We start from the raw sequence: 14,876 nt of genomic DNA, 5'->3' as shown, positions 1-14,876 counted from the left end.
ATGCCTGTGTAATTGTTGATGGATAAATAAGTTAAGTTAAGAAACCAACCTATATGTACCTTCAAAAGTCTGCAATATGGCGGTACTGCGAACATTTATTGTGCTTTGGAGCATTCATTGAAGATATCTGTAATTTAATTGCGTTATTAAACTTTTTTTTTTTTTAAAGCTTTGTTTTTTTCTGTTTTTGTGATTTTTTTCCCTCTAGATTTTTCTTCTTTTTTTTTATTACTGTCATAAAAAAATATTCGGAAAAACGGGTGATTGTGGTGGTGGTGGTGGGGGGGGGGGTGATTATTCAGATTAACAAAGTAATATATTCAGAAAAACTGGGAACAAATGACACTTGTTGTCCATTTATTAATATGTGAAAAGGGCTTTATGGCTTGCCATAGGCTGGCCAATGGCTACGGGTCACTTTGAGTGTACGCCCATATTAGTGATGTCACAGGAACAAATCCCCCCACAAAGTAAACTCCCCAGATAAAAACACATCGGTGGAGAGGAAGCAGATCAACAAGCAAAAGGGTCGTTTACGCCACTACTTACATCGGCGTTACACCTGTCGGCATTAAAATAGAGGTTTTGTTCCACTGTACACGACTGTCGTTCTTCAGCAGGGGTCCATTGTGACGTTCAAAGACCACCGTAGGTTACCACACTCAAAACAAGCAGCGGCAGCAGTGGCTTCACTCGTCATGGCGAATACCCCTCCGAACACCTTGACGCCACTTGCCCGGGCTCTGTCCCACCATAAACTGGACTCTGCCGAATCCAACGAGGTGGTCTCACCTCGAAATACGCAGGTTCATCCGTGCCGAAGGAGACAGCTAACGAGCTGCGGGTCGTTCGATGGAAATGAATTGGCCAGCTCGCCGAGTGCAGCCGAAGCGCGCGTCTTGGTTATCAACACGGGAGGGACCATCGGGATGGTGCTTCTGGACAACGGTAGCTATGGTTCACGGCTTGTAATTACGTGATTATACATTGCTACTCTGCTTACGTGTGTGCAGCCAAGGTCAAGCTGCTAGCACTTTTGGTAGCCTCTTAGGTGCCTCTTGTTGTCATGTCATGCACAACACGAGGCTGCCTCACCACATGCAAGTAAATCACTAAACGAGTCGAGCAATAACGGAACAGGAGATTTTGATATAGGCTACAGGATTCCATCTGTTGTCAATTGTGTTGAGATGGATATTTAATGGTCGGACAGAACAGAGTTTGAGAGTGAACAGACAGAAAGAGGACAGAACAAAAATGGAAAAAAGAACAATGCAAGTCTCCTTTAGTAGAGAAGTATTATTTCACATATTCCATCCATCACTAATTTCCTCTGCTCACACAAGAAAATGATGACTGATTATTGGCTGATTTGGATCCCATTATTTTAAGTATAAACTACTCAAAGAGGAGTAAATTGTATAATACAAATGAAAGGGATTTGTTTTTAAAGACAAAACGAACAGTGTAACTGTTGACATAATACTCGCCAGCACAGCCAGGTTCCAATGAACTAGTTGTTGACAGTTTATCTGGTGCATGTCTTGCCAAATAACACACTAGGGCCTCTGGCGAAGACAAGTTTTCTCCCAAGGTCATCCAACAATTTTCTGTATACATTCACATGAGTTAAGTAGTTCTCTTCACATAAGTTAATTTAAAATGTATTCATTTTTCAGGGATCTAATGAAAATTCTTTCGACAAAAAGGAAGCAGGCTTTGCTGTATTATCAGTTTAATTCAACAGATCTTCAGATGACTACCTCAAACCCGCAAACCTGAACAGTGAACAATCATAATCGCATTTTATTGATTTATAGCAGATAGACAGTAGTTTTATATGCAATTAACCCTTGAACAGCAACTACAATCTTAGTTTGAGAGAGTTGCTAAACTGCATTTCAATGATTCCTATTGTTTGACATTATTTACCGGTACACTAAAGGATGTGTATTTTAGCTTTATCTTATTTGATCCAGGGTGTGTAGCTTCAATGAATGCATTGTACGTCCCAGTTACTATGAATTCTGTATGGATTAGCTTCCATTTAAGGTGTAGAATTTTAAACCCACATGATTTGTGGTGTTCTCAAGCCTGATTACTCTCACGTGCTCATCAGCTGTCTCTCATCTTTCAAGGATCACGTTTTAAATATTGTTCTGGTTGTAATCTCACATCAGCCACTAGAGTGTAGTATGACACTTATACTGGAAATAGGAGCGAGATCCAGAAAAGCCCCAGGCTTCTATTGTGAAATAACATACAGTAAGTAATTAGTTGTGTTTATACTTCTCCCCCACAGTTCTTGCACCGAAAGCCAACGCTTTTGTGCAGATTTTGCGCAAGCTGCCCATCCTCCACGATGAGATATATGCACAGCAGACCTGCATGTATGACTACTATGACTCCGAGCGCACCTTAGTCCTGCCGTAAGTGGACCCAAAATTCCTTACAAGAAGAAATAATGCCGTTTTCATTGTAACTAAACCACTGGAGTAGCTTGAAATCCTGTGACAACCACCATTACTGTGTTTCATGCTTCCTTGACCTTATGTGGTACTTTGTCCTAGTGGTGGCTAACTCAAATAATTTTGTGGACTCAGGTCACACTGAGCCAATCAGGTGATTCAATTCACATGAGGTTATTGAGCCACAAGCTTCTAAAAAACACAACAACAATCAAACATGAGCAAACAGCATATAAGTAAAATTTACGAGCGTGAAATAAAAATGAAAACAAATAAAATGGCAAGAAATTTAACAGCAATGAAAACAAAAGATATATGTAGGCATTTTTGTCTGTTGTCTAGCAATGCATTTTTCTGTTTTGCTTTCTTTAAAATAGGCAACATTAGCAGTTATATATTCATTGTGGACAAATAATTATCATAATAGCATGTTCATAAAATATTTGAACAATTAAAAAAAAAACAGTATTAATCAAGAACTTATACTTGTTCCTGATTCAGTACGACGGTTCGAATAATTATCCCAGATAATTCACGAACGTGGACGACTTGGTTAGCCCAGCAGTAGTGATACTCAACCGATACCGAGTACTGATACCACTGGTACTTTTGAAGCATAAAATTTCCCCTAAAAAACAATGACCGCTAATTTTAAAGAAAGACCTATATATGCCAATATAACATTTTCCTCAAAATAACATGAAATTAATCTAAATTTTCTTTTCTTCTAATTTATAATATACCAGTATCAGCTGCTGTCGTGTGTACCGATATTTTGAAATAAGGCCAGGTATCGGCCTAGTACAATACCTGGTATTGGTACTACATTCCAAAAACATGCTTCTTTGCTTAAATAAAGACCCTAAATTGCCCATAAGTGTGAATGGTTGTTTCTATATTGGCAATTGGCTAGCATTCAGTCCCTGCCTCTTGCCTGAAGTAAACTGGGATTGGCTTCAGCACACTTATTAACACTAAAGAGTATTTAAGTAAGTGGTATAAAAAAAAGAAAGAATGGATGAATTCATAAACCGACCAATGCGAATTTATTTCCATTGCAGACTCTCACAGTAAAAAACAAATTATGTGCACCGTTTTGTATTATATACTCTTGGGCAAATCTATTTTTGTCTTGACCTAGATTAAAGTGGTGTTTTCATTACTAATGCTCTGGGTGTCATGTATGTTCAGGTTGACAAACATGTTGTGATGTTTACTTGTTCACTTACAAAATATAAAGAGTCCAGGAAGCTGTGAAATGCTGTGGGATAGGAAATTGTGTAGATTTTTATGGCCCATTATACTTTTTGTCAACATTTACACAGGTTTTCTACCTGGAGCTGTCAACAAACATTGCTTTGTCACACGTTTGTTTGTTGCTTTCACATAGACGTGGATTTAATGTGATAAATGAATGACTTTTGTTACCCTGACAGGAAGCCAACTACACATTCTGACCAACTATTCCACAGGTGCTGTATATGTGGTAGCCTTGTGTTTGCCTGCACTGCCCTTGCGAATGGTTGGGTGGCTGAGCTCTCTGTAAAATGTTACAACATGACATGCATGGTTTGCACTAACAGTTTGCTCATATAGAAGTCTAATGTGAGCGTTGTTGGTATTGTAAGCGCCTGCGAACTCTTACCTGTGGGTAATGGAATTAATGTATTGATATTTTTCAAATGCTTTCTTTGTTTAGGTCATTTTTGGGCCTGATACCTCGACACATGAGCCACATTTTAATAGTCCCAATGATGGTGTCAACAAAACAAGCTGCACGATGTGTTTTTGGTATAGTAATCACTATTGATTATTCTTATGCTATTGGGGTTGCACCTTAGGGTACGCTGCAGCAGGTACAGTAGATGCATGATGTCATAAATGGCATTCTCCTCATGGCAAAGATTATCAGCGGCATATGTTCCAGGGTTGTGTGCATTTGAGGCTAATTAGAGGACCCCTGGTTTGGTGGACTGGGACTTGCCTTTTCATCTCCCTGCTGTTCCATTCAGCTTGTCTTCATAAAAGGCCGGCCAATGCTAATCTGCGGTGTGTGCCTGCCCTGTTTCTTTAAAAGGGAGATTATAAGGAAAATGGGCCTATCATGCAGTGTTTAAATCCAGTGTCTGAGGTGTGGCCCACCCGCTGTTTGAGTTAAATCCACTTTAAAAGGCGGCATTAATATGTATACTGTACCGTACGTACAGCCACCCCTCATCCCCAACAATGCAACTCAAATGACTCCTCAAATAAGCCTCAAGACATAGCCAATCATCCACCTTATGTTGTACTAGTCTCACAGGGCGTTAAGCTTTCGCTGGAAAAGAAAAATGGCTAATTTCCCTCACGATGTGATCCTCTATTTAACACTCCTTAATTCAAGTTTTGGTTCCCCACTGTTTGGGCTCTGCTAAATAGTTTCTCCTGCTTCATAAAGCCACCGTTTTATAGAAGAAAAAAAAGGTAACAAGTACTTAATCCAACGTGCGTGACAAAGAATAATCATTTTCACAGTGAAGCCAATTAACTTTTGTTTATTATTTTATGTGGTTTGGCGTGAACTCTTGCACTTCATGGTCACTAATAATAAACAAGTTTATCAGGTACTAGTGTGCTATTGAATAGATGTTGATTAAAGATAGGCGTCCAATCAAAAATAAATTTTTGTTTTTGTTTCAGTTTGAGTAAAACCAAGAAGAGGATAATCTACAGTATTATAGAGTACAGCCCTTTGTTGGACTCGGCCAATATGACCCCAGATGACTGGGGACGAATAGGAAAGGACATTGAGGTACTTGAGAATTACCACCTATTTCATTTTTTTTTTAAACCAAGGTCATTTTATTATTATTTTTTTTGCCCTATTATTGTAGTTGTTTTTACACTATTTTAAATGTATTAATTTATTAATGTATTTTGTTTTACAGAAAAACTATGAAAGCTACGATGGCTTCGTGATCCTTCATGGCACAGACACTATGGCCTATACGGCCTCTGCGCTATCTTTCATGTGTGAACATTTGGGCAAGCCCATCGTCCTCACCGGCTCACAAGTAAACGCGAACAAACAAAACCCCACAAAGAACGTATAAATATTTTGAATACAAATACCTGCCTCACTTACTCTTTCACAATCAGGTGCCTATCTATGAGATGAGGAATGACGGCAGAGACAACCTGTTGGGGGCGCTGTTGATCGCCGGCCAGTTTGTCATTCCTGAGGTGAGCCGTTGCTGATGACTAGTCTGGAACTCAACCAGACTCATTCAGTCGCCGTCAAGTGCATGTCTGAGATGGGGCAAACCTGACCAAACAGACCAATCAGTAAAGAGCGACACTTCCTACATATTTTGACCTAGGCTGTACAGTACACACTATTCCCCATATAATGCACTTTTAAGGGGTCACGCCATTTTTTTTTAGGAGTGTCTGAATGTCCAAAAGAAAAAAGACTTACCCACAATGCACTTTGAAAAGTAGTGAACATCAATGGTCACTCGCCTGGTTAATATAGACCACAATGTATTTCGAGAAGGAAAACAACGAAATACTATGGAAATAATGAATGCCTTTTAATTGAAGATATGTACAACAAAGGAAAAAAAACATTTTCATTCACAATAAATAGTGGGTGATCTTAATGTGCCAGAGCGTCATGACAGGTACGGTGGTCACAATATATGGAACAAAGTAGTTACACTGGAAAAAAGGACTATAAACTATCATCTCTCCCGTGTGCCATTTTAAATGCTATGAGGATGGTCTTCCGTCTTTGAAGACTGACGTTGTTCACCAAGAATATGCCACAGCAAATAAACCAATTTGATTTCATGGTTCGTTTTGACCCAGGCTGAACTGCAGTCAATGGCGGCCTTACCAGACCCATTTTCTTTCTTTCAAGAAAGTGGGTGTGGCTTGCCTCAAGTTGCCAGCCTAGGTGGTGACTGTGTTTTATGACCATTTTATTATATGGTGAAATAGAATAGTAAGATCGAAACCACATGAACACATAATTAAATGACCTCCTTAATAATGATTACATGAAGTATTTTTTTTTTATTACTATTTTGAGATTGTGCAGTAAGTGTGAGCTGTGCTGGCATGCAGAGCACTGCTTGTCTGATGAGACCATGTCTTTATGTAGCTTCTTGTGTTTCGCAACACGCAGGAACAATTATCAGGAACAGGATAAACACTGAAGTCGTTATCTTGAAGTGCACGGTTCAAGTGCAACAAATTCCATGCATTGTCCCCAACCGATAACATAGACAAAACAATACTATTGTATAGTTAGCGTGTGTGTACTATTTCCTCCATCTTAAATGACCATTTATTAAAATCAATCGCCTGTCTCTCCTCAGGTGTGTTTGTACTTCTACAACAAGCTCTATAGAGGAAATCGTGTGACCAAAGTTGACGCTGGGAGTTTTAATGCATTCACATCCCCTAATTTGGCTCCTCTTGCCACTGCAGAGGTTGATATGGCAAGTAAGTTGACAGAGGATATTTATGTGTTCTATCATCCTTTCTTGCAGTTAACTGTTCTATCATCCTTTCTTGCAGTAAACTGGGACACTGTGTGGAGAGCAAACACCACAGTCAAGTTTCAGGTCTCCACTGATCTCAACAGGAATGTAGGCCTGCTGAGGCTCTTCCCGGGAATAACTGCTGCTACTGTAAGTGGTCCTGTGAATCTTTATCTGGTAGTCCACTAAAGTGACCAAAATAGATGAACTGGTGATGTGTTGAGAAAAAAACAAAAAAAACATCTTCAGATGCAGATACCACCCACCAAGGCTAAATCCGAGTTTAGCAGTTTACTCATAAAAGAGCAATCACAGTTGTTATGACTTTATTTAAAGTGGAAGTCTACCTTGTACATTTCTTGACAATAATATGTTATATGTGATCTCACTAGTCTAAACATGACATTCTTATTAATACAGCCGTTTTTATCTATTTCAGGGGGCGGCATTTTGTCACTTGCTGTCGACTGGAAGATGACATCAGTGTTGCTCAGGTCTCAGGTAACAACCAATCACAGCTTAGCTTCAGAAAACAGATGAGCTGCGATTTATTGTTACCTGAGACCTGAGCAACATTGAATTCATCTTCTGTCGACAGTAAGTGGCAAAATGGCCGCCCCCTGAGATTGTCAGGAGTGTGTGTGTATGTGAGTGTGTGAGAGCAGACCACAATTGTATTTACAAAAAAGGTAGTAAATTAAGGAGCGTGGCAAAAACACACGGGAGAATATATCATAGTAAAATGTAAGAAAAGTTAAACGAGCCGTGGATACCAGTACAAAAGGCTGCAATAAACAACAAGGTTAGCTTAAAAGTTGAAACGTAGCCATCAAAGTATCAACAAAGAGCGTGCAAGAGGTCTAAGCCGTTGCAGAAAAAAATAAAAATAAGCTGTTAACGATACGAAGCGTGTATTTAGCAAAACCAGGGATCGAAGTCGTCGTAAGCAGCAAGCAAGCCAGTGAGAAGAATACTTCGACACCACCTGTCCGTAACGGCTCGGCTTATGAGGCCAACTAATCATAACATGCCGCAGGTGCTTCGGCTCTGCTTACCACCGTCGTCAAGGCAACTGAGGAAGCAAATCAAAAAGTCAAGCGGAGATGGACAAAAACGGCTGGATTTTGCTGTTTAACTCATATTCCACTAACACAACACCAACCAGAATACCATATTTAGATTAGTGGGGCTGCATTGAACATGTGTCAATTTTTTTTTTGGGGGGGGGGGGGTTGACTTCCCCTTTAACAAAATGTTATTCAAAGTTGACAAACTGTCCAGACACTTTTGTTTGCTCTAACTGCAATAAAATCATGCTAACTTCAGTTTAATTGTGCAATTATCCCGCTTCTTACTTCCCTGCTTGTGTAAACCCAATCAGAGCTCAGCTCAGAGAGAGATAGGTTGGCGTTATGGGCCATGACCAATCACCCTGTAAAGAGGAAGGCTTGGCATTGATAGCGAAGCGTTTAGTTGCAGCTCGCGTTTCGGAGGCCAGCAGGAGGATGACTTTACTGTCTCAATCTGCTCCCGCAGCCCAGTACGACCATCAAGGCTTTCTTACAGCCCTTAACTGTTTTTATGAGGCGACGTTTTGATGGGGCACCAGACTCTTGTGTGCGTCGCCGTGTCGACACAACGAGCGCTTCATTGCTAATCTGCGTCGAGCATTTCTTGTCAAAGTGCTTATGGCATCAAAAAAGTAACCACTTTTACTGACCCCCTTATCTCATATTTTGTGCTAACTGCCCTGCACTTGCCAAATGATTTTACGCTTGCTAACACCTTCAGATTAATTGCTCTCCTTGTGGACCCGGCCATCATCTGCTGTTCTAGTCATATGCCATGGCTAATGATGTGGCACATGGCCTTCCAGTGACGGGAATGCTTGCAGAGTCTCCAGCAGATGGGCTTTTAAGAGCGTAGATGGGTTTGGGCAGTAGAGAGTTGCAAAAAAAAAACCCCTGCATTCTACTGATCTGCCATGCATTTAGATTTTTTTTTTATTGCGTTCATTTCTGTTTTTAGATGAGGGCCTTCCTGCAGCCACCCATGGAGGGAGTGGTTCTGGAGACCTATGGCAGTGGCAACGGCCCGGATAACCGCTCTGACCTGTTGGGGGAGTTGAAGAAGGCCACAGACTCTGGCGTCATCATCATAAACTGCACACAGTGTTTGAGGGGGACAGTGTCTACGTCCTATGCCACTGGCAAGGTTAGCCCCGATTACTCATTAATGAATTATTTCATAATTTGGACACTAATTAAAACTGAAACACAATTTAGGTATTGATAGATGCCGGGCTGATAGCTGGTGGTGACTTGACTCCAGAGGCCGCCCTATCAAAGCTGTCCTATGTGTTGGCCAAGAAAGACCTAAATCTAGACGCCAAGAAAAAGGTCGGTGAATACATCAACAGGTGGCGTCACTCAACACACTGAAATAAAGACCTAAGAACTATGCTAGCTATACTTATGTGTTTGTGTATAGATGATGGGGCAGAACCTGCGAGGTGAGATGACTGCTGATTTGGCAGGAGCCAAGTTTAGTCTGAGTGACAGTCGATTTATCCAGGTCGTCGCCAAGTCTTTGAGCATTAGCTGCAAAGAGGTGAGAGATGCCTGGGCACACAATAGTTAAGTCCTAATTTCCCTAACTGTCCCTAATATGCTCAAAAATATAATTTGAGGTAGACAGGACCCGATGTCAAACACTGTTTGGCTTGATTGACAGTCACGGAATTACATTAGATTTATTGTTTGTTTGTGTAGAACACGAGTCAGAAGTTTGATTTTTGAATGTGTTTGCATTGTTTAGTACTTGATATCTCAGCATAGGCCGAATACTACAATTTCCTTTGCACGTGCATTGCAAATTGGTAGTTAATTTCCAAATAATTAAACAGTTAACAGTAGAAACATTAGGGTCAAACACAATTTGACAGTATAATAACCGCAAGCAAAAATATAATGCGGTCTCATGGTATTAAAATTACAGCTCTGAAATGTCTTGAAAAATATTATTTTTTAAAAATTGGGTTAAATTAAATAAAAAATTTCCCCATTGAACACAATCTATGTTATGTTTGAACAAAATATAGAATATTTGGTACAATCATGTTAAAAGATAGAAACAAATAAATATTAACATTCATTTTAATTTTACTTAGTCACAGTGTCCCATCATTGGTAAGCTATTTTTAGAACAGACTGCTCATGTTGTCCTTGGGGCTAGCTAGTACCCACTGGCACCATATTTCTTTCCTCCTGCCCTGCCGCCTGTGTGCAATGCTCACCCCTCCCCTTTCTGCTCAGCCAAGAAGGGGGGGGGGGGGTCGCTGACCTCTCCAATTATCTTCAAAGAGGCAGCTTATTTAGTGATCTATTCAAGTATGCAATCATATTGCAGTTTTATCAAAACCTTGATATTTTCAAACCACGGTAAACCGTCAAACCGGGAATGGGTCCATGCCTAAACGTAAGAATTTTCATTTTCATTTCATTTAACCTTTATTTAACCATGTTGGTCCCGTTGAGATTAAAAACCTTTTTTAAGAGAGACCTGGCCAAGACAGGCAGCAGCAGAAAAAAAACACAAAGTGAGAGTGAAACAAATAAAAAAAAAATCACAAAGCACAGCATTTTGGATTAAATGATCAATAAATTATTCAAACAGCCAAGCTAAAAACATCAACATTTTATGGAGGCTGTTTCCATGTCTTTCAATTTAGCTTTAGAATTAATATTGAAATGTTGATATTTTCTCATTACAGACAATTTGGAGGTTTTGTAGCACACAATGACAATTTATAAAGTGTAGGCTATTACAAAATTAAAAAAACAAAACTTTTAACTTCAATGCTCAGTTGATCCTTACTTTAATGGTACTTTCAAGTCAACAATTACAGGATATCTGCTGGGATACATTGTGGTCATCTAACATTAATTTTTTCAATGAACACAAATGTATACTCATTTTAATGCTTAGTATTTACCCCAAAAGTATTCCCCCCCCCCCAAAAAAAAAATAATCACATTTTGTGTTCCCATAAGGCAGTTTGTTAATTTCCAAGTTTATGGTGCCCACAGGAGCTGGAGGCCATCCGTGATGCTCTGACACCCTCGCTGGCTTGTGCAGCCACAAAGATCGGTGACATCGAGGCCCTGGAAACCCTAAAAGAAATTGTAAGTCACACCATACTATGTAGCTCACGTTGTCAAGCGCCATTACCCGTTTGGATTGTTCCACAGTTAAGTGATTGCCGGACAATAAATTTAAAGCACCCAATGAACTGCCTGATGTCCTTTTTCATCCTGTGGCTCAGGGCAGTAATTTGTGTCTGGCCGACTATGACGGACGGACCCCTCTGCACATTGCTGCCTGTGAAGGAAACCTGAAAGTGGTGCAGTACCTGCTGACGATTGGCGCCACGGTTTACGCGAAAGATCGCTATGGCGACACACCCCTGTGCAACGCCGTACGCTTCAGGTAAGCCAAGGACTTGCTGTCATCTGAATGGTCATGTCAATGAAGGAGCTTGTGCAAGGAATGAATGGCAGTATGGGAGCAGAGAAGCAAGGGGAGTAGCAGAGGTTAATTCAAGCTATTTAGGCTAATTGTACTGAATATGGCCATCATTGTCATTGCTTGACATTGCCCCAAATATTTATCAAGTATATTATTTCTACCTGTTTTCTTGAATTCATATTGGCCTCAGGGATAAAACGTATATGTTGGAGCTGTGCCAATTGACTGTTGTCTTATTTTAACGGTTAGCACTGCAAGCAGTGACATGTTTCCTTTGAAAGTTGAGGGAGGCCTCGCAGCATGGCTTCACTTTCTTTGCTGCATTCCATAGCCTTCTCTGCTGCTACTAATAGTGACAGCACATTTACCTGTACTCAAACTTAACACAGCGCTTTAACTAAATTAAAATGTCAAAGTCATTTAAAGAGACGGGTGTGGAGATGCGGGCGTGGCCTCGGAACCAGTCCTGCAGCCGGTTGCCAGTTTCACAGTTCATACATACTGGCTGTAGGTCCGCATAGTGTGAAAGATTAACTATCAATGTGCCAGCATAAAACCATGATGAAATCTTTTTGTTTGTTTTGTTGATTTTTCTGTACAGTGCAGTTGCACTTCTGGTGACTCCTGTGTGGGCGGTTGGGTGTATGCGGGCGACATGGCTCGTGTTCTTACTTGTCACCGCCAACAGTTTTGTCCTGACTACACTATATTGCTGAGTTGTGGCTTACTGAGTGTAACACTAATGATGATGTCATCCGACATAGGCACAAGGATGTCGTCAAGCTTTTGAGGAAGACGGGAGCCCACTTCTCCCGAGATGAGTTGGAGGAGGCAGGAACAGAACTGTGCAGGTCTCACACACACACACACACATGCATATACACATTAAAATGTCAGATCCACGCCAACCCATCCTACATAACATAACACAAGCCCAACCAGTTTGCTGGCACATGCATATACAAGAGGAATGCTCCCTGGCTGCATAGCATTAGGACTCCCCCATATCTTTTGCCCCTATTGTTCAGATACTTACATGTTAAACTTTCACAAATAAAAACACTATGAGCCAAGCTGATTTACCCCCAAATTTTTACTGGCCTCGTTTAACAAAAAGCAAAGGGAAAAGTTTTGGAAACAACTGTCAACTTTATTTGTCGTTTTGTTGTTGTTTGTTAGCCTGGCCGTCAGCGGCGACCTGGAGGGCTTGGAAATATGGAGCCTCGCTGGAGCTGATCTAAATAAACCTAGCTATGATGGGCAGACAGCAATTGAACTGGTGGGTGCTTTGAGGATGCTACATTGCACCGAAATGACACTTTTTGAAAATAAACTCCAGTTTGCATGTTTCTTTTGTCCAGGCCAATTCTGTCGGTAAACCAGAAGTGGCGTCCTTCATACTAAACATCCTCAATAAAAAAATGCAGGTAAACACTATTTTAAAGACATCTTCTGTTTACTATTCAGTACTTGCATAATCAACTTTTTAATGACATGTGCGTCTGCCTAATTTCAGACAGAATTTGCAGGATTGAATGAGTATGATGAATATGATGAGGATGAGGAGGTAAAAGAAACAAACTTGTATGATTCCCCGTGTAAACATCCCTCATCCTTTCAGCATGAGATTTCATTAGGCATGAGTTTGGATTTGAGTTGTATTTGTGAACATCACCCCGCAACTGTTATGCATATGTTTTTGAAATCCATTATTCTGTATTCTGGTCCTCATCAGTTGGAGGAAAAACATGCAAAGTGTAGAGAAATCAATAGTTTTGCTATACTCACATTGAAAAGCACAAGCAGGATTTTAACTCATTCACTGCCATTGACGGCTATAGACGTCAAAAATTCTATTTCCTCCCACATTCTCAAAATATGCAAGACTGTAAATTTACGTGAATGTGATTTGGACTGGTGACAAGTCCAGGACGTAGCCTGCCTCTCACCCAAAGTCAGACCAGCATTTTTATAGCTTTTACACATCTGATGATCTCGTATGTTTTTATATTCCAAGGTTTGCATGGTGTGTTGGTGAAAAATTATTTTGGTATATAATGACATACCAATTGTTGTTGTTTTAATTACATAACCATACGCATACCACAAACCATTTACACCTAAATTCACATCCATGGGAAATTTAGGACCATGCCTATGACTGGCTTGGACTATGAGGCAGGCACTTATACATCACATTTCCTTTATGTATATACAAACTTACTCTAAGAGAAGATTTCAGTTCTAGTTTCCATGTCTTGCATTTCATATCACGCAACTTTGCCCATTTGTGTGTGTGTTTTGGTTTTGTTGTATTATTTGTGCTTTGTTTGAAGACTAGGAATGCTGCACGCCAGACGGCCGCCTTCTCCAGTTCCTGCTTCCTGTTGATCCCATTGTTATTTTTGTTTCTTGTTGCATCAGAACGGCAGCGTGATTGAGTTCACCGCCTCTCCTGCTGCAATGTGAGCTCCAGCCACTTCGTCCAGTTTGCCAAGTTGCATCCACTTCCTCCCACTCCGTCCTCAGATACACACTACGGCGCATCGAATGATTACAGCATCCCCGTCCAGCTGCGTTATAAGCACAATACGCACAGATTTCATATAAATTTTGATGTTAGTATAAATCTATATATGAGGGTACACGTGCTTTTATTGTGGAGGATGAGACAAATGCTGCTATAAAAATGGCTGCCAGGCTGATATGGTATAATTACCGTGACTAACAAAATCATCAAATTCAGGGCCTTTTATTTTTATACTTATTTTTTTAATAACAAAGACACTGACAAAATAAGATGTTCTTGATCGACCTTTTTCAAATACCTCCATGTGTGTCCTGCTGCCAGAACACGTGTTCAAAAACTGTGAAGTGACTCTGCAGACTGATCCAGCCTGTTTCTCTGCCGGAAGTTGTCGAGCCGGAAGAGTGGCATAGCTCTCTGAAACGGAACTGGCAATTTCAGTTGCAAGCTGGTTTCTGCATGTGATCTTTTTAATATATTTTAGTCATGTTTAGCGCGTTTTCCTTTTCCCACTGCTGTATTCACTTGTATCTCTTCTTTATTCATTAGAGCTGACTGAATGTTTAATGCTATTCAATGATTTGTTTGTAACGAAAAACAAATTGTCCTACTGTCTCACTATTGAATGTCTTGCTGTTTTTTGTTGTTGTGTGATACAAGCAACAGAAATAAATCAGATTAATTAAAACAACATTCCCATATTACTGGCCTACAAAACCAACACACATAACCTCAACGTTATGATTACGTTATTCACCCAAACATGAAAAGTGTCATTATAATTGTCCTAACCACATTTTAGGCTCAAATGACTGTTTGTGGTGAAAG

At 40.3% G+C, this 14,876-nt stretch overlaps 1 protein-coding gene across 2 annotated transcripts; it reads left to right on the top strand.

Moving 5' to 3' along the window:
- Positions 1-467: 467 nt before the first annotated feature.
- aspg (asparaginase homolog (S. cerevisiae)) lies at positions 468-14,876 on the top strand. Of its 2 annotated transcripts, XM_077555873.1 has the most exons (17): positions 468-948; positions 2,303-2,429; positions 5,148-5,259; positions 5,396-5,521; positions 5,607-5,690; positions 6,830-6,956; positions 7,032-7,144; positions 9,023-9,208; positions 9,280-9,393; positions 9,485-9,604; positions 11,083-11,178; positions 11,319-11,482; positions 12,286-12,372; positions 12,701-12,800; positions 12,883-12,948; positions 13,038-13,088; positions 13,946-14,876. In XM_077555873.1, the coding sequence occupies exons 1-17, from the start codon at positions 699-701 to the stop codon at positions 13,988-13,990; spliced, it is 1,968 nt and encodes a 655-aa protein (XP_077411999.1). In that variant the 5' UTR covers positions 468-698; the 3' UTR covers positions 13,991-14,876. The 2 variants fall into 2 exon arrangements, with proteins under 2 accessions (XP_077411999.1, XP_077412003.1); XM_077555877.1 differs by lacking the exon at positions 13,038-13,088 and having other exon boundaries at positions 13,946-14,777.

This window comes from Vanacampus margaritifer, chromosome 1 (genome assembly GCF_051991255.1).
Source record: "Vanacampus margaritifer isolate UIUO_Vmar chromosome 1, RoL_Vmar_1.0, whole genome shotgun sequence".
NCBI classification, from domain to species: domain Eukaryota; kingdom Metazoa; phylum Chordata; class Actinopteri; order Syngnathiformes; family Syngnathidae; genus Vanacampus; species Vanacampus margaritifer.
Note: the sequence above shows the minus strand (reverse complement) of the source record. Positions and strands in the feature narration are given on the sequence as shown.

Excerpts from the sequence above, each read along its gene's own strand:
- aspg (XM_077555873.1), top strand. The coding sequence starts at position 699 with ATGGCGAATACCCCTCCGAACACCTTGACGCCACTTGCCCGGGCTCTG. Across the intron at positions 5,691-6,829 it reads GCCAGTTTGTCATTCCTGAG|GTGTGTTTGTACTTCTACAA; the intron begins GTGAGCCGTTGC and ends GTCTCTCCTCAG. Across the intron at positions 12,949-13,037 it reads TCCTCAATAAAAAAATGCAG|ACAGAATTTGCAGGATTGAA; the intron begins GTAAACACTATT and ends GCCTAATTTCAG.